At 46.7% G+C, this 21874-nt stretch overlaps 1 protein-coding gene and 1 pseudogene across 13 annotated transcripts in view; both read right to left on the bottom strand.

The window, feature by feature from the left end:
* LOC108588816 (uncharacterized) overlaps positions 1 to 21874 on the bottom strand; it is a 74084-nt gene that overhangs the window by 6995 nt on the left and 45215 nt on the right. For 3 of the 13 annotated variants that reach the window (XR_013528657.1, XR_013528658.1, XM_078354309.1), the window contains 2 exons: positions 19150 to 19281; positions 17108 to 17284 (listed from right to left, as the gene is read on the bottom strand). Coding sequence is in view for 9 of the 13 variants with exons in the window: in XM_078354309.1 (XP_078210435.1) it covers positions 17149 to 17284; positions 19150 to 19281 (268 nt within the window). In the remaining 4 variants the exon portion in view is untranslated. Of the gene's footprint in view, positions 1 to 1225; positions 1319 to 3886; positions 5939 to 7614; positions 7828 to 17107; positions 17285 to 19149; positions 19282 to 21874 lie in introns of those variants that run through there. The other 10 variants (XR_013528656.1, XR_013528659.1, XM_078354317.1 and 7 more) reach the window with 8 other exon arrangements.
* Positions 11891 to 17116, bottom strand: LOC144580037 (large ribosomal subunit protein uL23 pseudogene; annotated as a pseudogene).

Below are 21874 nucleotides of genomic sequence, written 5' to 3'. Positions count from 1 at the left end.
TAGCTCCTGTTCAGTAAAATTTTGATGAACTGAATTCTTGGGGATCTTGGTGAAGACAATGTACTCATTAGATATACAGAGGTGGGTGGGTGAGCCTTATTTTGGCCCCCATATTAAAGAGAATTCAGGGGAAACAGTCATAGAGATTGTTATAGAAATAGGCTACGGGCTCACCCTAGAATGTTGGTTAGAATGATTGAAAACAGAGGTGGAGTATGGTGGCTCACGCCTGTAATCCCAGCACTTTGCAAGGCTGAGGCAGGTGGATCACCTGAGGTCAGGAATTTCAGACCAGCCTGCCCAACATGGTGAAATCCCGTCTCTACTAAACATATTTTTAAAAAAACTATTAGCCAGGCATGGTGGCAGGCCCCTATAATCCCAGCTACTCGGAGGCTGAGGCAGGAGAATTGCTTGAACCCGGGAGGTGGAGGTTGCAGTGAGCCGAGATCGTGCCACTGCACTCCAGCCTGGGTGACAGAGCAAGACTCCGTGTTAAAAAAAAAGAAAAGAAAAAAGAAAATGGAAAATAATCTGAGGATTTTGTCAATGAATGATGATCAAGTCAGCTACTTAGTACAATGGAAGATTTTCAAAAGATATAATATGTGGGTGGGTCCTACCTTCAAACAACTTAAAATCCAGTTTGAGACAGGTCAATTGTGAATAGACAAAGAGCCTTAATAAATAGAATGTGAACCAGATTCCAGCCATAGTAAGGAATGGACAGAAAAAGGCTTAAACTATAGTGAGAAATTTGGAAACATACTGTAATCACTTCCTAACAGAGCAGTGGAAGTGTCATCAGCACTGACAATGACTCTACCCTTGACTGAACTTGAGTCTGGCTCTGCGGAGCCCTCCTTTCAGCGAGGCCCCAACCTTGACCTAGGAGAGCAGAGGATTCTCAGCACAAACTAACCCTGGCATAGTTTCCAACAGCTCCAGGCCACATCCTAGGATGAGAACTCCAGCTCTCTCAAGTTCCTGCCTGAGGAAGCTCGATGCTGCCAAAAGAATTCACTATTTGTTCCAACACCTGACTATAGGCCCCTGACCTTTTTTTTCTTAAAACATTTGCTTTCAAAAACTTGCAGTTGTAAATGCTACTTCTGTCCTTTTGTGGTGTATCTCTTACAACCCATGTCTTTCTTAAAGACCTGGAAGCCATCACTTTGAAATGTAACCATCAGAAAGATAGGGGGCCAGGCGCAGTGGCTCACACCTGTAATCCCAGTGCTCTGAGAGGCCAAGAATGGAGGATCCCTTGAAGCCAGATGTTCAAGATCAGCCTGGGCAACATAGTGAGACCCTGTCCCTAGAAAAAGAATTTAAAAAATTAGCCAGCCATGGTGACCTGTGCCTGCAGTCGTAGCCACTCAAGAGACTGGGGCAGGATGATCACTTGAGCCCAGAAGTTCAGGGTTACAGCGAGTTCACTGCACTCTAGCCCAGGCAACAGAGCAACACCCTGTCTCTAATGAAATTTTTTAAAAAGTAAGAGAAAGATAAGTCTCTTGTCTTCTTGTTTCCCAGTCTTTGTGGGAGACCAGAAATCTCCCCTCAATCAGCATCAGTTAGGAAACACAGGTGCCCAATCATGTCAGCATCCCCTTAACGTCCTTCAGCACTTTTCCTTAAGCACACTCCAGCATTGAAAAAGCCTCCCAGCTGGGCACAGCAGCTCACACCAGTAATCCCAGCACTTTGGGAAGCCAAGGCGGGTGGATCACAAGGTCAGGAGTTCAAGACCAGCCTGACCAAGATGGTGAAACCCCCATGTCTACTAAAAATTAAAAAAAATGATCCAGGTATGGCGGCAGGTGCCTGTAATCCCAGCTATTTGGGAGGCTGAGGCAGAGAATTGCTTAAACCAAGAAGGCGGAGGTTGCAGTGAGCCAAGATTGTGCCACTGCATTCCAGCCTGGGTGACAGAGTGAGACTCCATCTCAAAAAAAAAATAAATAAATAAAAAAGCCTCCCACCTTTTGTTTTGATAGAATTGAGCTCAGGTTAGTAGTTCCCTCCTCTACTGTAATTTTACTAAATAAAGCCTGTCTCCCTGACCTTTAATTTAGTGTCTGGTTCTGTTTCTCTTTGACAGCACCCAAGGGAAACTGTGACTTCAACTGTAGGAGAAAGCTCTGAGGAGTGATGAAGTTCCATTTCAGAGGGTCCTGGTTTCGTCCTGCAATAAAGCAGGAGGTGGACATATGGACGAATGGCCCTTTCAAGGCCTTCTCCTGGCAAATTTGTCAGGTCATTGGTAAAATATCTCTTCAGGCGCCTCGGGATTAGAAGGAAAGGGTCAGGCAACGAACACAGTCCTCCAAGTGAGTAGAGAAGTGCTTTTATGGTAAATAAACACAAGCCCGATCCTGACTCTGCTTCTCTCTTGCTGGGCAACTTTAGACAAATTGTATAACCTCTTCCAAGGCTCAGTGTTCCCATTCTGTTAAGAAAAAGGGGTTTGACTAGATGCTGTTCCAGTTCCCTTCCAGCCCTGATACATTATGATTTCCAGGGCCCCCGTGTTTCTGAATTAGCTGAAAGGCCCCTCCTGCTCACACTGTGGATGGTTATGAATGCCTGTCATCTGTGTGTTAAGCTGGGAGAGGAGCTGTCTACTGTGTGCCAAGAAAGAGCTCTCGCACCTCTTCCAGGGCCATATGTGGCCAGGATCCCCTGGGAAAGCAAAAGCACATATGGTTGCCAAAGAGTCTAACTTTGTGACTCAGAATTTGCCATCTGCTAAACAGCTTTTAATTGAAGCTCCAAGAGGCAGAAGCTGGCTGGAAAAATCCTGCAAGTAGATCCAATAGGATTATCTTCCCTAAAAGAGGTTTTTCTATGTTTAATTAGTTGGAAGCCATTTTGTCACAGACAGATTATTTTAGAGGTCAGTCCTTTCGGTGCCCTGTTCTCACCCCCCCATCCCCCATGTTTGAGCCTTATAGATTCTTTTTTTGACAGAGCCTTGCTCTATTGCCCAGGCTGGAGTGCAATGGCAAGATCTTGGCTCATGGGTTCATGAACCTCTGCCTCCTGGGTTCGAGCAATTCTCCTGCCTCAGCATCCCAAGTACTTGGGATTACACGTGCCCAACACCAAGCCCAACTTATTTTTTGTATTTTTATTAGAGATGGGGTTTCATCATGTTGGCCAGGCTGGTCTTGAACTCCTGACCTGGTGATCCACCCACCTCAGCCTCCCAAAGTGCTGGGATTACAGGTGTGAGCCACTGTACCCAGCCTCACAGATTAAGTTAGTATCAGCCTCTGATTTTTTTTTTTTTCTTGGAGACTATACTGCCCATCCTCTAATGGCATCCAGTATTCCCAAAGTCTTTTCTTCACAACTCAGGATACAGGTGAGGCATTTCAGCCTGGACAGAGAAGCCAAGTAGAACCAGGTCTCAATTTTTGGTGTCTGAGCTCATTACCACATACTCAGGGGCCACAGACTCATGGTCCCTTTAACCTACACCCAGAATCATCAGGCAGGCCTGGGCCTGAAGGGCAGCACCCACCAAGGGAAGGCCCAGTCCTGTCAGGGGCAGTGTGTTAGCCCTTTGTGCTCGGGGCCTTTCCATGGCCCATACAGGCTCCATCTGCTGCTGGCAGGAGATGAGTGAAGGAATAAGTCCCCCGTATGGGGAGCTTCCTCTGCCTGGGGGCTGGGACTGCTGCATTTCCTTATCTTTTTTTCAGGGGGCACATTGTGAGATTCTGGTATGGCCCCAAATGGTTACAGTCGGGAAGGGCAGCTTGGTATTGGAACCAAGGTCAGGGGTGGCTGCAGCAAACGAAGATGCTGTTCAAAGTGCTTCTAGGCCTGCGGCGGGGTCAAATACTCAGTGTCACCCGCAAATCAGTAACACTATCTCCATTCTAATGTTTTTATTACAGAAATTACCTTTGTGTTAACCTTTTGATTACAGAAAATTTCGTAACATAAAAATGGAAAGAATTAACGAATCCCTATGTGCCCATCACCCAGTTTCAACAATTATTTACTCAAAGCCAACTTTGTTTTACCTGTATCCTCACCAATCCCTGCCCACTCGCTCCATATTATGTCCTCACATTTTATAGCTGAAGAAAGCCAGGCGGAAGTATAAATGAGAAAGAATGAATGGAGTCACTTATCCTCAATAGATGAGAGTAGGGCAGAGGTGGGAAGCGGGAGGGGGGTGAAGGAAATGTGTCATGTTTTTAGAGTGGCATGTATATATTTTGGAAAATGCAAGGTCAATAAAACGTTCGTGTAATTCTTGTTTGGAACATTAAAAAGTATCTATTATTTTGATAATATAATTTACAGAAGGAAAAGCTGTACAAAGGCTTTCTCAAAGCATTGGTGGGAATTACATCAAAAGCTAAGCCTGTGGGATTTTTATATTTATTAGAAAAGGGCCATGGGTTAGAATAGGTTATAAATATAGGATTAGAATACGTCCAAGGTTCCTTTCCTCTTTGCCACCCCAGGTCAACCCTAAAATGGAGGTCATGGCTATTCCCCTTTACGGCATCTAGTACTGTCTGTGTAACCAGGAGGCTTCAGTAAATGCCTCCGAGAGGTGGACTTCCTTGCAGTTGCAGTTAAGGTGTAAAGTAATGGGAGACCTAGAAGAAACTGCTCAAAAACATCTTAAACACGGCATTTCCAAAATTTAAAAAAAGACCTTGAGCAAGCCCCATAATTTTCAAACTGTTTCCTGGAACCTTATAGATGTTTAAGGGGTTTGGTCAACACTGACATGTACCAGTCAACCTTAGAAGAATTAAACGTCCTGAGGAAAGCATTTATTGCATTTATTTTATTTTGGGGTTTTGCTGTAAAATTTCAGTAGAATTTTTTTCTTTTTCTGAGACGGAGTCTCGCACTGTCACCCAGGCTGGAGTGCAGTGGCCCAATCTCGGCTCACTGCAACCTCTGCCTCGCAGGTTCAAGTGATTCTCATGCCTCAGCCTCCCAAGTAGGTGGGATCACAGGCACCTGCCACCATGCCTGGCTAATTTTTTGTATTTTTAGTAGAGATAGGGGTTTCACTATGTTGGCCAGGCTGGTCTCGAACGCCTGACCTCATGATCCACCCACCTCAGCCTCCCAAAGTGCTGGGATTACAGGCATGAGCCACAGTGCCCAGCCCTTCAGGGGAATTTTTTTAAAAAGAGTTCTGCTGCTGAAAAATCCCTGACAGCAGTCTCCTTCCGCAGTAGAGAGAGGGTGTGACTGTTTCAAGTTCATACAATAGACTGGGGGAACTGTCAGGACCAAAGCCTCAATATCCTGGGATCTGTGGACGGTTGACATGGTTGTTGGATTGGGAGCTGCAGGAAGTGCCCAGCTTAGGAGGAAAAACCCTTTGGAATGAAAGGGCTGTCCACACAAGTTCTCCCAACCCCAGGTTGGGCTCAGCACACAACTTCCCAGCTGTTTGTTTTGTAAGGGTTTCAGTGAGCGAGGCACACTGTGGTCCAGGAAAATGTCCTGGAGCACCAGGGGCTTCTGCACTGCTGGCCAAGAAACACTTGGTATGCTGTGTCTCTCAGCTTTAGCCACTAAACAGTCCTCTCTCCACCAACTAACTCCCTAGAAGGGAAACTGTGGACACATCACACCGTCAATTAACAGCAGGGGAACGTTGGGAGGATTCCTGCAGAGGAAGTCATTGTTCAGGGACGTGGCAACATGATCAGAGCGCAAGCTGTGGAATTCTCTGACAAGCCCGAGACCCCTTGAACCATGGCCCTCACAGTACTCTGGTTGCTTAGCTAAGTCCATGCCAGAGATTGCAAACAAGTGGTCAGTAGGCTGAATTCTATCTCCAGAGATTTTTGTTTCACTTCGGTGGTGTTTCAATACTTTTTAAGTAAGTCACCAGCACTTTAAAATTGAGAAGTTGCACATTAAAAACTCCAGATTTCTGATGTGTCTTGAGAAAAAAGAAAGAGAAAAAGATTTAGCAACTCTGAGCAGCACTGGCAAGACATTCTCCTCCTAGTCAGCTGGAAGCTGGAGCTTTAAATGAGCACAGATTTGTCATTTGCTGCAGTCCCCACCAGCCCCAACAGCCTTACACCAGCCACTTCACTTGTTCAGTTTACCTCCTGGACCCTGTAGCAGTCTGGATTGGTGACCTAATACTCTCTGACAAAGACTTTCAAACAATGACTCTCAAATATTAGCTCCGAACCCTCTACGGTACCTACCTGAGGCCCTGCCCCAGAGATCCTGATTGCTATGCATAAATGAGATTCAGGATTTACATTTTAAACCAGCCGCCTAGAGCTTCTGATGCAGGTGGTTTTATGACCACCATTTAAGAAAAGCTACCATAGAATCAAGGCCCTCAATATTAGGTACACATTTGAATCAACAAAGTGAAATTTTGCTCCATCTCTCTTACACACACACACACACACACACGTACACGTTTCCCTTTAACCAAACCATTCACTAGTCAGCTGCAAAAAAATACATATTTCACCCCTAATTGTTGCAGCACACGTCCCAGAAGCATATGGAAATTCTCCTGCAGAACCACACAGCATTATGAAGCCCGAGAAAGTCATGATTTCCTCATGACTAGATTCAGTCAAATATGTCCAGTAAGAACCTCACATAAATGATTTTTGTGTGATGCTGTATACCTCCGATTGCATCAGATTAGGATGCAAAAACATGCAGAGGTTCACAAACTACAGCGTGCACTTGGAGGGCTGGTTAAAACCCACATTGCTGAGCCCTACCCCACGGTTTCTGATTTGGGAGGTGTGGGCTGAGGCCTGAGATTTGCATTTCTCAAAAGTTTGCAGGTGATGCTGATCCTGTGGGTCCAGGGACCACACTTGGAGAACCACCCACACGATGGCAGGCCATCCCACCATTGGCAATAGGTATTGGTATTTATCTATCTATCTATTTATTTTGCATTATACTTTAAGTTCTGGGGTACATGTGCAGATCATGCAGGTTTGTTACATAGGTATGCATGTGCCATGGTGGTTTGCTGCACACATCCTCCCGTCATCTACATTAGGTACTTCTCCTAATGTCATCCCTCCCCAATCACCCCACCCACTGCTATCCTTCTCCCAGGCCCCCCAACCCCTGACAGGCCCCGGAGTGTGATGTTCCCCTCCCTGTGTCCATGTGTTTTCATTGTTCAACACCCACTTATGAGTGAGAACATGCGGTAGTTTTCTGTTCTTGTGTCAGTTTGCTGAGAATGACAGTTTCCAGCTTCATCCACGTCCCTGCAAAGGACATGATCCTTTATTATGGCTGCATAGTATTCCATGGTGGAGGTGCCATATTTGCTTTATCCAGTCTCTCATTGATGGGCATTTGGTTGGTTAACACTCCACCAGGTGATTGTTTGCAGCCAGCATGAAGATCCACTGCTAGTCTGGCCCCTCATTACTCAAATAAAGTCCTCGAGCCAGCAACATCAGCAACACTCAGATAGCTTGAGAGGAAGGTGGAATCTCAGGCCCTACTCCAGACCTACCAAACCAGAACCAACCTTTTAGCAAAATCCATAAGTGGTTCATGCTCACATTCAGGTTTGAGAAGCACTTCTCTAGAGCACCCAGCAGCTTCTCTTACCTTTAACTGGGGCTTCCACTGGACTGGTCTTCCCAAGACCTCCCCAGCCACTGGTGGCCTTGTGAACATGGTGCCAGCATGAATGAGTTGATGCCTGAGTATCAATGGCGGCAAGCCAGAGCTTCCTTCCTAAACGCTATCAAAGTCTTTGACGTAGGTACAATCTGGTGGTGGTGGTAGGTGGGCTGCTCCTTTAAGGCCACAGCCCTGACCCTGGAGGACGCAGAAAAAAAAATGCAGCCTACCAGATTCACTCTAGGCCCATTATCCCATCCCCAACTTCAGCCTTTTAAGATCTTTTTATGAATACTCTCAATCACCCTGATGTGATTACATTACACACTGCATGTCTATTTCAAAATATTGCATGTACCCTATAAATATATACATGATTAAGTAATCATAATAATGAAAAATTTTAAAAATTAAAGAAACCACTTGCTTTAGTCCTAGCTATAATTTCAGTGCCTGATTTTACCTGCTCCTCTGGCCTCCAACTTGCCACCTGCTCCTCACTCACAGCTTTGTTTGGTCCTGCTATTTCTTGGTGGGTGGTGTTTCACTAAGTCCTGAGACATAAAGGTGACTAAATCAAATCCCCACTGTCAAGTTGAGTTCCCTATTTCCCGACCGGCCACTCCCCTGGCATTGTGACTCCCCCTCTCAGCCTCAGCATCCCCATCGAGTGGCCTCCCCTGCCCCTCGGCTCTGGACCTGCAGGAATGGGTTGGACATAGCGATCATCTGACCTCTTCTTTCTCTTCCCAGTTTGACTTTTAGGGACTGAGGCTGCTTCAGGCCATCCACCAGCTATCACTGAACAGTTACTGAGGAAACATTTACAGGAGACCCACTGTGCCCTAAGCCTTGGGTCTCATGCAGGGAACAGATATGGTTCCTGGCCTTAGATTACCTACAACATGGTGGGTGACATGGGCCCGTACAGAAAAGGAATTAATAGTAGGAAGAATGTGGTTGGAGATATAATATTTCAGACTGGAGAGGAATCCTTCCCACTAAGGGATTAAGGTAGGTTTCATGGAGTGGGTAACATTTGGGAAGAGGCAGTAGACATCTTCAGGGTCAGATAAAATAATCAGGTGACTTGGTTTTGCTTTGAGACAGGCCCAGGAGTTGCTGGGATTCAGATCATACGAAATGCTCCCCGACCTCCACAGCCTGGGCACCAAGGAGAAGGCATTATCTTTGCTCGTAAAGCATTTTGCAAGCCTGGGAAACGGAGCTTGGATTGTAAGGGGTCCTGAGATGTCGACCACCACCACCTGCAGAGGTCTGGCCTGCAGACCCTGACTCGAAGAAGTATGAATGAATGTACTCTCACACCATTACAGTGATTCAAGTGGGCTAGGGATGGATGTTGGCTGCTTTCAGAGGGCAAAATGCAGCCAGGCATGGTGGCTCATGCCTCCAATCCCAGCACTTTGGGAGGCCGAAGTTTGTGGATCAACAGGAGTTCGAGACCAGCCTGACCAACATGGAGAAACCCCGTCTCTACTAAAAATACAAAATTAGCTGGGTGTGGTGGTGCATGTCTATAATCCCAGCTACTCGGGAGGCTCAGGAAGGAGAATCGCTTGAACCCAAGAGGTGGAAGTTGCAGTGAGCCTGGGCAACAAGAGTGAAACTATCTCAATTAAAAAAAAAAAAGAGAGCAAAATGCAACCAATTGACCAAGACCCTCTGTCCATCCACACATTGATTCAGTCAATATTTTACAACAGAGGTTCTAAGTTAACACACTTGTGGCTAATTAACATGATTGAAAGAGTGATTTTACGAATCATAAAAGCTTTAGGTTCCGGGCCAGAGTAAACACTATTAACAGGTAATTCCCTTTTGATCTCCCCGAGAGGGTGGCACAAAATTAACATGAGTAAACAGAGACAAAGGGATGTGGGGTAAACAGACTTTAACTAGGAAAGCTTCTTAACAACGTCCCCATCTTCTCCCTAAATTAATGGACCGTCCGGCCTTCTTTGGCCTGCCCCAATAAAACCTTTTGACCTTCCAAAAGGTTTGAAACTGAACTATAGCTTTTCCTAATATATCTTTAAGATTTTTCCAGCCACCCCAAGTGAATATCAACAGACTTCGAACTAATTTCGTGCTGCAGTGGAAATAGCCTCCGCATAGGGGAGGAGAAGAATCGAGTGGGGAATGTGACAACTGAGGACTGGAAACAGCACTTAGAAGAAAACATCTCTCTGCGCTTTCCACTCTGGGCAGAGAACAGGCCTTGGCCAGGAATGCAACCAGGCGGCTGGGCCTGGGAGTCTCCGAAGCAAACCTGAAGCTGAGTAAATCATTATCCCAGGTGAAACTGAGTTTGCGGATGGTCAGGAGCAGGAGACAGACAAAGAATCAGAAAGGAGACAAATGAGCTGTCTCCCCACCTCAAAGCATTAGACAAGGTCAAACCATGATCATTAGTCTCATCATCATCTGTTCATGAGGAGAACCCGGTCTTTGCTGGGCCGGTGTTCAGGGAAGGCCTCACAGGGGAAGAAAGTCTTGAAATTTGAGTTGGAACTTTCTAGATAAATGAGAGGTTGTGAGAAGGTGGAGAACAGCACAACACAGAGGTGTGAATACACATTATGTCCCAGCAACCATAAGACTAAGATGGGCCACCTGTGGCTGCCCACGTGCTAGCCCACACCTCACCCCAGGTGGGGCCTTCATGGTGAATTACATTAATGGCCCAGATCACCACCTCTCTCTGAATCCACGCCCTTTGCTTTGTGACTGTAGTGCCCTCCCAGTCTGCCTGGATTCAGCCGCGTCAGCTGTGCCTCCAACAGGAGGTGGCAGAAGGACGCTGTGCAATGAAGGATTAACTCAGCTTGCCTGGGTGGTCCAAACCTGCCCATTCCAAGGCAAGTTTTGGCCTGTGACAGCCTGATAAGAATGTCATTGTTTACCTGGAGGCTGTGGGTCATGTCATGTAGTCTACACGAAGTGAGATTTATGGCGGGGGTTGTGAGCCACATAGTATCCACGTGACCTCTGAAGAAGCTGGAAACTAAGGCCCACCACATGGGCAGTCAGCCATGACTATGTGACCAGACCCCAATAAGAACCCTACACACTAAGGTTGGCGTGGGCTTCCCTGGGTGGCAGTGTTCCCTGTATGTTGCCATACATCCCTTCTGGGAGAATGAAGCCCTGACTGTGAAACTCCACCGGGAGAGGACAGCTGGAAGTCAGCACCTGCTGTCTCCTATGCACCCTTTTTCCATGGCTGATTTAATCCGTATCATTTTCCTATAGTAAACTGTAACCATGAGTATAACAGCTTTGCTGTGTTCTGAGTCCTTCTACTGAATCAGTGAACTTACAGGGAGTCTTGGAGACCTCTGAATGACAGACAGTATGCCGATTCTGAGTGTAGGCCTCAAGAGGCCTTGAAAGCACTTCTGCCGTTCTCGTGCACTTCTGTGACTGCCTTGGGAAAGGCACACTCGGGCCAGCCCATCAGTCCAGGAAGAGAAAGAGATGTGTGGAGCAGGGCACTTTCCAGGTCCATCCTAGATCTGTCTAGCCCCAGTTGGTCGTGCGTGAGTGAGCCCAACAGAGCCTGGTACAGCCACACAGCTGAGTGTAACCTATAGTCCCTGACCCCAAGCTGACCCGTATACATATTCATGAGAAATAATACACAGTTGTTTCAAGCCAGTGAACTTTAAAATGATATGTCATCAGTACTAGAACTGATAAACCCCCAAACCAAAGTGGTGGTCCCAGCCTTACTCTAACTGATATTAGGACTCAGAAAGCCTCTGCAAGCTAGTTACTCTGAGGGTCTCTGCATCCTCAGCTTCCAAGTAAGGATAGAGTTACAAATCAGCCACCCATGTAGTTTCATTCACGCAAATTGCAAGTTGATCAGTTTCTCCAAAGGATGCCTGAGAGTCTCAGTATGGAAGGCCCTGTGGACATTTTTGTGGGAAGAGGCATGGATGAGTGAAGAAGGGATATGGTCTGAAAGCAGGGCTGAGCAAGAGGGAGAAAAAGTGGGCCCCAGAGAGGAGGGTAAATATGAAAAGAACTATATGAAGAGAGAAGTAGGGAAGCACCTCGAGAGTACTCTGTATAACCTCCCGACCTGGGATCTTCCAGCAGGTATGTACATCTTCACACCAGCAGGTCCTTCCAAAACGCTGCGGGTTCCCCAGAGCACAATCCTGAATGCATTCCTGTCTTTCCTCAGGCTCCTGCTCTTGGATACACCATTGGCCTTTTGATTCATCACTGTTCTGAATACTCAGGCTCTAACCCTGGACCCTCCCAAGGTTAAGGATTGCTTCATTCTTTTTTTTTTTTAATGGTGAAAAGATATACATATATTTAGAATTAGCCAGCTGGACTCAGTTTAGATGATCCCAATTTTGTTGGTAACATCCAAAGCATCATAATGAGGAGCCAGTTGAACACATGCCTTCTTCTCTCCATCAGGCCGAATCAGGGTGCTGACCTTGGCTACCTCAATGTCATAGAGCTTCTTCACAGCCTGTTTGATCTGGTGCCTGTTGGCTTTAACACCCACAGTGAACACAAGTGTGTGGTTGTCTTCTGTCTTCTTCATGGCAGACTCTGTGGTCATCGGAAACCTGATGATAGCAGAGTGGTCAAGTTTGTTTCTCCTGGGGGTGCTCTTCCGAGGATATTTGGGCTGCCTCCGGAGTCGCAGTGTTTTGGGCCGCCGGAAGGTGGGTGACGTGTGGATGTTCTTTTTTTTGTGGCTGTGGGCACCTTTCAACACTACCTTCTTGGCCTTTAAAGCCTTCGCTTTGGCTTCGGCTTTAGGAGGGGCAGGAGCTTCCTTCTTTGCTTTCGGCGCTATCTTGTGAAAAACGATTGCTTCATTCTTTAGATCCAACCACTCCTAACTTCCCTGAGGTCTCCCCACTACTTGAGAGATGCCTAGTCCTGGGGTAAGGGCCTTCCCAGGCTGACGCCCTCTACCCCAGGCCTCCCCTGACTGCCTGCGGTAGACTAGATTACTGTTGAACAAATATTCACTCCTTTCATCGCGCCTCCCTGGAGGAAGGACAGCCCCAGACACATTCATGTTGGGCTTGTTCTTGTGACTGCTTAGCCAATGAAATGTGAGTGGAAGTGAAAAGATGCTCACTCCAAGCCTATATTTTCAGGGCCATCGTATTTCTGCCTTCCCCTCTGGGAGACTCTAACCTCCATCATGAGAAGATTATGCTCCAGGTCACCACTGCCACAAATCTTGGGTCAAGAATGAGAGATGTGAAGCAAACAGGAGCTTGAGGCTCAGCTGAAAGCAGAGCTGCCTTAGTCAACCCACAGGCATTAAGACAAGGTTTAAGTAGTTTGTGTGCGGTATATTGTAGTGGTTGCTGACTAACACACTACTCACCAGGGGACAGCCAGTATCTTGCTGACGTGAGATCACTATTATGACATTAGCTACCACAAATCACTAACAAAGGAACATTTGTTGTATTCAGAGACACTTACATAAATCCATTCTAAGTATCAACATTGTCCGGCAAGAATGAATCACATCTGGCTATTATTTGCTTATAAGAATTGGAGGATGTTAAAACACGCATGCTCTGGAAGAAAACCCAAGTGAGACTGTTCTACTATCACCAATCCAAGGAAAGACCAAGAATGCAAAGTGACACTATTGCCTCAGGGAAAGAAACTTGCACGCAAGCAAATTAAACCCCTGCCTATCTTCCATTCGGCTGCTTTGATAAACAAAAAGGACACAAGTTTAGAGGGGAGCTGACTTGGTTCCCTGCTAGAAAATGTACTCAACAAAAAAAAGACTTTGCAGAACCAGTCTGATGGGTGTCTTGAAGTATGTGATGGCCGGCAGTGGAGAGGGGCTGCACTTGTCTTCAGGGGCTGCCACCAGAGTCTTCCAGACCAGGTGACTTCAACAACACACATTGATTTTCTTGCTTTTCTGGAAGGTAGCCATCTCAGATTGTTGTAGGACAGCCCACAGACAAAACCTCTCAACACTGACTGGGAAGGAAGCGGTGATTTATTCAGCCGGGAGCTGGCGGAGGGTCTGAATGCCCCAAATAGCCCAGCTCTCCTAACAAAGAAAATCCCTGCCCTTTTAAAGGCTTACAGCTCTAGAAATTACATGTGAAAGGGTCTCGGTCCATGGAGTAGGCGTGGGGTATGTGACTTGGGTGAGGGTTTGATCGTGTTTAAGTAAAAGCAATGCCTTCCGGGAAGACTCCTCCACACCACGCCTGCCATCTATAGGAGGGCGATTAAAGGTGGTGCCCGGTCTGCCAGCCTTTACTTCTCCTATTGAAATGCAATGTGGAAGTCAAGGGGGAGGTGGTCTTAGATACTTAAGGGTGATTAAGGGTTTCCTTCAAGGTGAAGGTCTCAGGAGAGCTGGTTTCCTCTGAGCCTTCCTGCCCAGTTTGCCGTGGCTGTCTTCCCTGTAGGCTGGTCTCTGTCTTCATATCCTATTTGATACCAGTCAGATTGGGGTGGGGCCTGGGGCCCACCCCAGTGACCTCATTTAACCTTGATTACCTCTTTAAAGACCCCATCTTCAAATACAGTCATGTTCTGAAGCTAAAACACTGGGAGTCAGGACTTCAAAATAGGAATTTTGTGGGGACACAATTTAGCTCGTAAGTGTGGAAATGACCGGCAGTGAGATCAACATTAGGAAGAATTCTCTGACCGCAACATCAAGGGCTGTCATCGGAAAGAAGGAGGTCCCGTCACAGCAGCTCTTTCAGCTATTTCTGTGCTTACTGGATGACCCCTGTAGCAAGGACTCTTTTTTGAGACAGGTTTCACTGTGTTGCCCAGGCTGGAGCACAGTGATGTAATCACAGCTCACTGCAGCCTCAACTGCTGGGTTCCAGCCATCTTCCTGCCTCAGTCTCCTGAGTAGCTGGGACGACAAGTGTGTACCAACAAGCCCAGCCAATCCTTGTATTTTTTAAATTGTACTTTAAGTTCTGGGGTACATGTGCAGATATTGCAGGATTGTTGCATAGGTACACGCATGCCATGGTGGTTTGCTGTCTCCATCCCCCGCCCCCCGTCACCTACATCAGGTATTTCTCCCAGTGTTATCCCTCCCCAACCTCTCTGCCCCTGCTGTCCCTCCCCAGCCCCCAATACCCCAACAGACCCCAGTGTGTGATGTTCCCCTCCTGTGCCTGTGTGTTCTCATTGTTTGTCACCTGCCTATGAGTGAGAACTTGCAGTATTTGGTTTTCTGTTCTCGTGTCGGTTTGCTGAGAATTATGGTTTCCAGATTCATCCACGTCCCTACAAAGAACACGAACTCATCGTTTTTTATGGCTGCATTGTATTTTTTGTAGAGATGGGATCTCCCTATGTTGCCCAAGCCAGCCTCTAACTCCTGGCCTGGACACTAAGCCCGAAGCAATCCTCCTACCTTGGCCTCTGAAAGTGCTAGGATTACAGGTGTGAACCACCACACTTATCCTGTTTCTTTTACTGGTTCAATAAAGATGCCTGTAGAGCTTACCGTATGCTCAGTGCTATGCTCGGTGTTGAATAGGGAAGAAAGCATTTATAGCATCTTCCCTCCTGCAGCCTTAAGTCTAGCGCTGCATTTAGGCATCATACAAATAAACACATAAATGAACATATAATGGCAAATTGCACAAGGGCTTTCAGAGTATAAGGGCTCCTTTCGTTGGCTAGCCAAGGAGGATGTAACAGACATCTGTTGCTAACACAACCCTGATTATTTCAGGTACCTAGAGATCCTTTTGTCTTGGAGCGTTCAGGCCTTTATCCAGCTCACGGAATGACTTAAAGTGCTTCTAAGCAGTCTTTGAACTCTCATTTCCCTTGACCAGTGACTGGTTGTGGAGAGGCCATGTACTCTATTTCTGGCCAACAAAATGAAAGCCAAAGTCTGTTAATTAGGCCTTCCTAAAATATTTTGCTTTTCTGATAAAAAAAAAAATAGACCTAGCTGTAATAGCCTTTGTTCTTTCTCTTTTCTTCTTTGTCCTTTCCTCTTCTTCCGGACTGAAGTGTAGACGTAATGCCTAGAGGCATGGCAGCTATCTTGCAACCATGAGGCAGCATGCCAAGTACCATAGGGACAGAGGGATGGAAAGACAGGAAGAGACTGGTTCCTGACAACATCGTCAGGCTGCATCATCAGCCTCCACTCTGTACCTCTGCCTGCCTCTCAAGTTAGAAAAATAAACACTACTCGTTTAAGCTTGAGAAGTTGAGTTTTCTCTCACTTGCAGTCAAACACATTCCCAGTTGATTAGTCCAACAGAACTCACTGAGGAAGTAACATTTGCTTGAGACCTGAAGGCTAAGCAGATGCTATGCAAGTGAAGAACAGGGAAAAATATTCCAAGTGGAAGGACAACACTTAAAGACCCCGGGCAGGAAGAAGGAACCATGGCAAAACCAGCAAGGCCTGTGGGACATTTCATTCCATTATAATTCACAAGATGAAAGGCTGTCGTAATAGAGCAAACCTTCCAGTCAGGTATCCTCGTAGCAAGGCCTGCAGCTCTCCCAGAGCACACAGCATGTACTACTTACCGCCTGCTGAGCCTGGACAAACACTCACTCCCTTCTGCCTTTCCCTTGGCCAGGTTAGGTACGAATCTGCAGCCAGAGTCTGACTACTAAATAAAGTATTTGGTGGGTTGCCCGGCTGGTTTGGCTGCTGGCCCTTGATCTTACAAAGAGAAAACTAACACCATCTTTGCCCTCCAAGCAATGAGTCCAGACCGAGGATCAACCATGCTTTCTTTGGCTGCCACTGGAAGATAGTTTTCTACTGCTCATCCTGAGTCTTTCAAAAACCTGGCTATTTTCCCCCTTAATATGAGGAGAATTAATACTTTTTTTTTTTTAATGTTTAGGGAAGGCACAGGCATGATGCAGTGCCCTGGGGCTGGTTAATCAGAGGCAGCAACTCCACCTCTAGACCTGGAAGTGCCACTGGAAAATAAGGAACCGGTAAAGGTGACACCATTTCCTTGTGCCTGGTCCTTGTGAAGAAGGAGACCCTTAACCCTCCAACCCTCCTAAGCTTCTAAGAGCCCTTCCCCCTAGACTTCTACATTGCATTTCAACAGGAGAAGTCCAGGCTGGCAGACCCAGGCAAGCCACCCTAATCACACGCCTGTAAATCACAGGCACTGTTGGAGGAATCTTCCCCGAAGGCATTGTTTTCACTTAAACACGGTCATTCCCCCACCTAGTCACATACCCTATGGATCAAGACCTTTTCAGGTGTAATTCCCAGAGTCCTAAGCCTTGAAAAGGGCGAGGATTTTCTTTGTTGGGGAGCTCAGCCATTGGGACACTCACGCCCGCGCCTGCTGCAGCTCCTGGCCAAATAAATCACCCCTTCCTTCCCAGTTCGGTGTTCAAGAGGTTTGTTTGCAGCCATTCCTGCTTCACTTGCTGTCCTCCCAAGACTCCACTTGGTGCTGCCTACCTGTCCCATTTGCCACTCATCAAGTGTGGAGTTTCTACTGGTCACCACACTGCTCTGTAGCATCTGAAGACAGTGTTCTCTCTAAGGCAAGTTTCTGACACATTCCTGGCCTGCAGTAGGAGATCTGCCCAAGCAAACCTCACATCCCGAGCTTCATGACTCAAAGCGCCATGATTTCTGCAGAGGAAAAAGCAGTATTTAGTTGCCACCGTGGAGATTTATTGTATTTGCCATTTCAGTCTGAGGGTTTGAATAGGTGAGGAACCAGAAAGCATAATTGTCATTGAACGACATGCAGATGAGTTAACGGAAACACGGGGGAGGGGTGGGACACATGAGAGATGCACAGCTGTTTTCACTCTGGGCTGGACCTGGTATTTGCACCCTCCCAGCAAAAGAAAGGTCTTGGCTGATCATGTCCCAGACATCAGCAGAGATTTTAGGGAAACTTTTATAACTTGACCTGTGAGGTCCAGAATGCCTTTCCCTGTCTTCCTCTCCCTCACATTAAACCCCTTGTGCCAAACCTCCCCCAAGTTGCAGCCCCTGTGACCCTTCCCCCAAAGTCCCCTGAATCTGGCCCTCGGTGATGGCCCCTCTTGGGAACTCTAACATCTTTGCTGTCTGAGTCCTCAGCACTTCCTTCCTCATCCTCCCGCCTGACCCTGCTTTGGCTCTGACTGAGCTGATGCTGTTTTAAGAATTCCTCTACCAGATTAAAACCTCTTAGAGGCCAAGGACTCAGTGTTATCCCAGCCTTCTCAATGTCTATGAGGGTGATGATAAATTAAGATGTTGATTTTATCTTCAATGATACAAAGAAATGTCATACCCCCTGTTTTCCACCTTTGCTTACAGAGATAAAGGTATACTTTTCCTCCCCTTTTTACCCCTGCCCTTGAGAAATAATTCCTTTTACCAAGCAAACCTTTCTTCCTCCCAGTCAGCAACACAGGGGATCCACTCTGAGTGGTTTGGTTAGCGGAGGTTGCAGGGGATGAGTTTCTCTATTTACTGAAATTAAATGGGCAAGGACTTAACTCACAATTCACCTGTTTTTCTGAAGCCTTTGGAAGCTCCACCAAGGGGAGGGGTTGCACTCACTCTCAGCCCCATAGGAGAAATGATGGGGGCTGTGCCAGTAGTACAGTGGAGTCACATAAGTTACAAAGACCCACAATTGTTTAGGTCTCACCCAGGCTTGCTCTTGCAGGACCTCCAGCCTCCTGCAAGGCAATCACTTCTGGGAGCACACAGTGAGTGACTCAGATGTATTCTTAGGAAAGTTCTCTTGGCCATCTGTGGCAGCCACCATGTTCCCCAGTCGGAGGAGGACTGGGGTTGCTGATGGCCATGACGCCTGTGAGGGTGTTTCCAGGAGTCTGCACTGAGCTGGGCTCTCCTTGCTGGTGACTGTGATGCCTTGAGAATCTCTATCACTCTGTCTCCCTGTTTTCATCACACTTTGTCACATGAGAGCCAGCACCATGCAGCTTTTAGCTTTATGGCTCGCAGTATAAGTGGGAGAGTAGCTTTTGGAATGCTTCCTTGCTCCCAGCTTCTCATTCTCCTCCAGAATTCCAATATAAACCCACGAGGACTTAGCTAAGGACAAATCTGAGTGAAAGAAGCCTCCTTCCCCTGTCCCCTACAGCGGCTTTCTGGATTGGCCCTTTTCTTAGACCTCCGAGAATCATCACTGGAAGACATCCGGGAGCCTGGCTTCCTCTTTCATTAGGTTATTATCTCTTGGAAGGCTTCCAGATATCCCTACTCCCATCCAGAATGCTACCCAGAGCTAGATGACCTTGGCATGGTGAAATGAGGAGGAAGAATGCTTCAAGCTAGGGCAGTGGCATAGTCAAAGGCGGGGAGGGACATATTGTGTGTAAACCTGTAAGCAGCCTGTAAACCTTGTAAGACAGAGAAGTGGGGCTTAGAGAAGTGGACTTAAAGAAAGAGGATCTGTTAAGTTCTGAATTTGTGCCTTACAGCCAGGCACTAAGGACAAGTGACAGTTCTTGAGCAAGGCAGTAACTCACCTGGCAGCTGAGCCTCCAGGATGACCTCCCATGATTCTCTCATCCTGGTTCCCATGTTCGGTGTGGTCTCCTCTCCCACCGAACAGGCCCATGTAATGTAACCAGTAATACTGGAGAAATGATGGTCTGAGTCTAGGTCAAAAAAGACATGACAAAAAGGCATTTTAATCCCCATCAAATAGAAAAAATTAATATTCTATTGTGAAAAGAGACTGGGATTGAAGAAGCACGATACACAATAATGGTAAATTACAATACAATTTTTCAAGATACAGGTACTTGCGCATCTTTTTATTTCCCCAAATTCCGCAATAATTATTCTGCCCTAGCAGAACTTCCTGTTCATTTTGAGCAGACCACCTTTAGTCATCTTCCGTGCCGCCTAATTCCCTTGCCATAAATTGGTACTTCCTTTTCCCTATTTATTCTGAAACCGTATAAAACGTGGCCCAGAAACAGTCTCATGATCTGCCCTGTGTTCAAGGTCCTCACAAAGCCATGAGGAATGCTACCGGCTGGGCCCACAAAGATCAAATGTGGCTCCGTATGTCCACACATGCATGTCCGTCTGGCTCCTTAGGGCTGTCATTAGCCTGTATAGATGTATGTTTTGATGAGTTTTGGGAGAGGCTTTTTACTTAGTGACTCTGGAAAAACTCAGAGCCCTGATAACATAAATTGTGGGGAGAAAAGGGCAAGGATGGAAAGAAGGGGAGGCTATGATCTCATGGAGAATAGGAAGAATGTACAGCTGATCGTAATTATTCACAGGTTCTGTATCTGCAAATTCACCTCCTCCCTAACATTTATTTATAACCCCCAAATCAGTATGTGCAGCATTTTTGTAGTCACTCATGGACATATGCAGGGAACCAAGACATTAGAGTCACTCAATGCCCACATCCCCAGCTGAGGTCAGGTGAGTCGTGCTCTGGGAGTGCTGATGGGAGATGATCAGAGGGTGGTAGTGGCAGGGCCAGGCAGTGGAGGGCGAGAAGCTCAGCTCTGGGGCAGCTGAATGGAATCTGCATCCCAGCTCTGGCACTAGTTAGTGAGATGGCTCCAGGAGAGTCACTTATCACTTCTGAAGGTCATGTTTCTTTTGTAAAATAAAAAATATGTAACCTGGCCAGGTGTGGCGGCTTGTGCCTGTAATCCCAGCACTTTGGGAGATGGGTGGATCACCTGAGGTCAGGAGTTCGAGACCAGCCTGGCCAATATGGCAAAACCCCATCTCTACTAAAAATAATAAATTAGCCGAGTGTGGTGGTACACGCCTATAATCCCAGCTACTCCAGAGACTGAGGTAGGAGAATCACTTAGACCTGGGAGGTGGAGGTTGTAGTGAGCCAAGATCATGCCACTGCATTCCAGCCTGGGCAACAGAGGTAGACTCTGTCTCAAAATAATAATAACTAAATATATATATATAAAATCTACTAGAATGAGTTGTTTTAGGACGTAAGAATACAATCTATGTGAGGTATGTATGTTATGTGTATATACACATACACACACATATGTACACATACATATCTCATATAGATTATAAACTTGCATAGAGGCTAGGCATGGTGGCTCTTGCCTATAATCCCAACCCTTTGGGAGGCCGAGGTGGGAAGATCTCTTGAGCCCAGAAGTTTGAGATTAGCCTAGGCAACATAGTGATACCTCATCTCTACCAAAATTTTTAAAAAATTAACTGGGTGTGATGGTGCACACCTGTGGTCCCAGCTACTCGAGAGGCTGAGGGAGGAGAATCCCCTAAGCCTGGGAGGTCAAAGCTGCAATGAACAGTGATCACAGCACTGCATTCTAGCCTGGGTGACAGAGCGAGACCCTGTCTCCAAATAAACAGATAAACTCATACTTGCAGACCTTTAAAGAGATAATTAAAGCGAAATGAAGTCATATGTGAGGGCGTCAATTCAATATGACTGGTGTCTTTACAAGCAGAGGAGATTAGGAGAGGTGTCACAAAAAGAGACAGCAGGGGTATACACACAGTGAAAAGACCACGTGAAGAGGACACAGACAGAAAGTGGCCATTCACAAGCCAACGAGAGGGGTTTCAGGAGAAACTAACCCTTTCTATACCTTGATTGTGGACTTCTGGCCTCCAGAACTGTGAGAAAATAAATTTGTTATTTAAGCCACTCAGCCTATAGTATGTTGTTAGTAAAGCAAACGAATATGCACCCACACTATGGAACTTATCAGGGCTACCTGTAATCGTTTACCTATCTCACTGATCCCTGTCTCCAAGAAGGGATCGGTTAGCCTGAGCCAACCTGGCTCTAGATAGTTTTCATGTTTGATGGGCAACAGACACATGAATGCAAAGGGCAAAGGCAAGAAAGGCTGGGCAACTCCCTTTTAACACCTTAACTCCCTTTCCTCCTTCAAGATCTGATTCAGTCCACACAAGAAGTGGGTTAAAGATCAGCAGAGAATGATCCTGCAAAGACCCTGTATAGCTTTATGAGATTCCCCAGCTTTGGCCAGGTGCAGCGGCTCACATCTGTAATCCCAGCACTTTGGGAGGCTGAGGCGGGTGGATCAGAGTTCAGGAGATTGAGACCATTCTGGCCAACATGGTAAAACCCCAACTCTACTAAAAATACAAAAATTAGCTGGGCATGGTAGTGCATGCCTGTAGTCCCAGCTACGCGGGAGGCTGAGGCAGAGGAATTGCTTGAACACAGGAGGCGGAGATAGCAGTGAG

Source organism: Callithrix jacchus, chromosome 17 (genome assembly GCF_049354715.1).
Source record: "Callithrix jacchus isolate 240 chromosome 17, calJac240_pri, whole genome shotgun sequence".
NCBI lineage: Eukaryota > Metazoa > Chordata > Mammalia > Primates > Cebidae > Callithrix > Callithrix jacchus.
The sequence above is the reverse complement of the archived record's forward strand: the minus strand, read 5'-3'. Positions and strand labels throughout refer to the sequence as shown.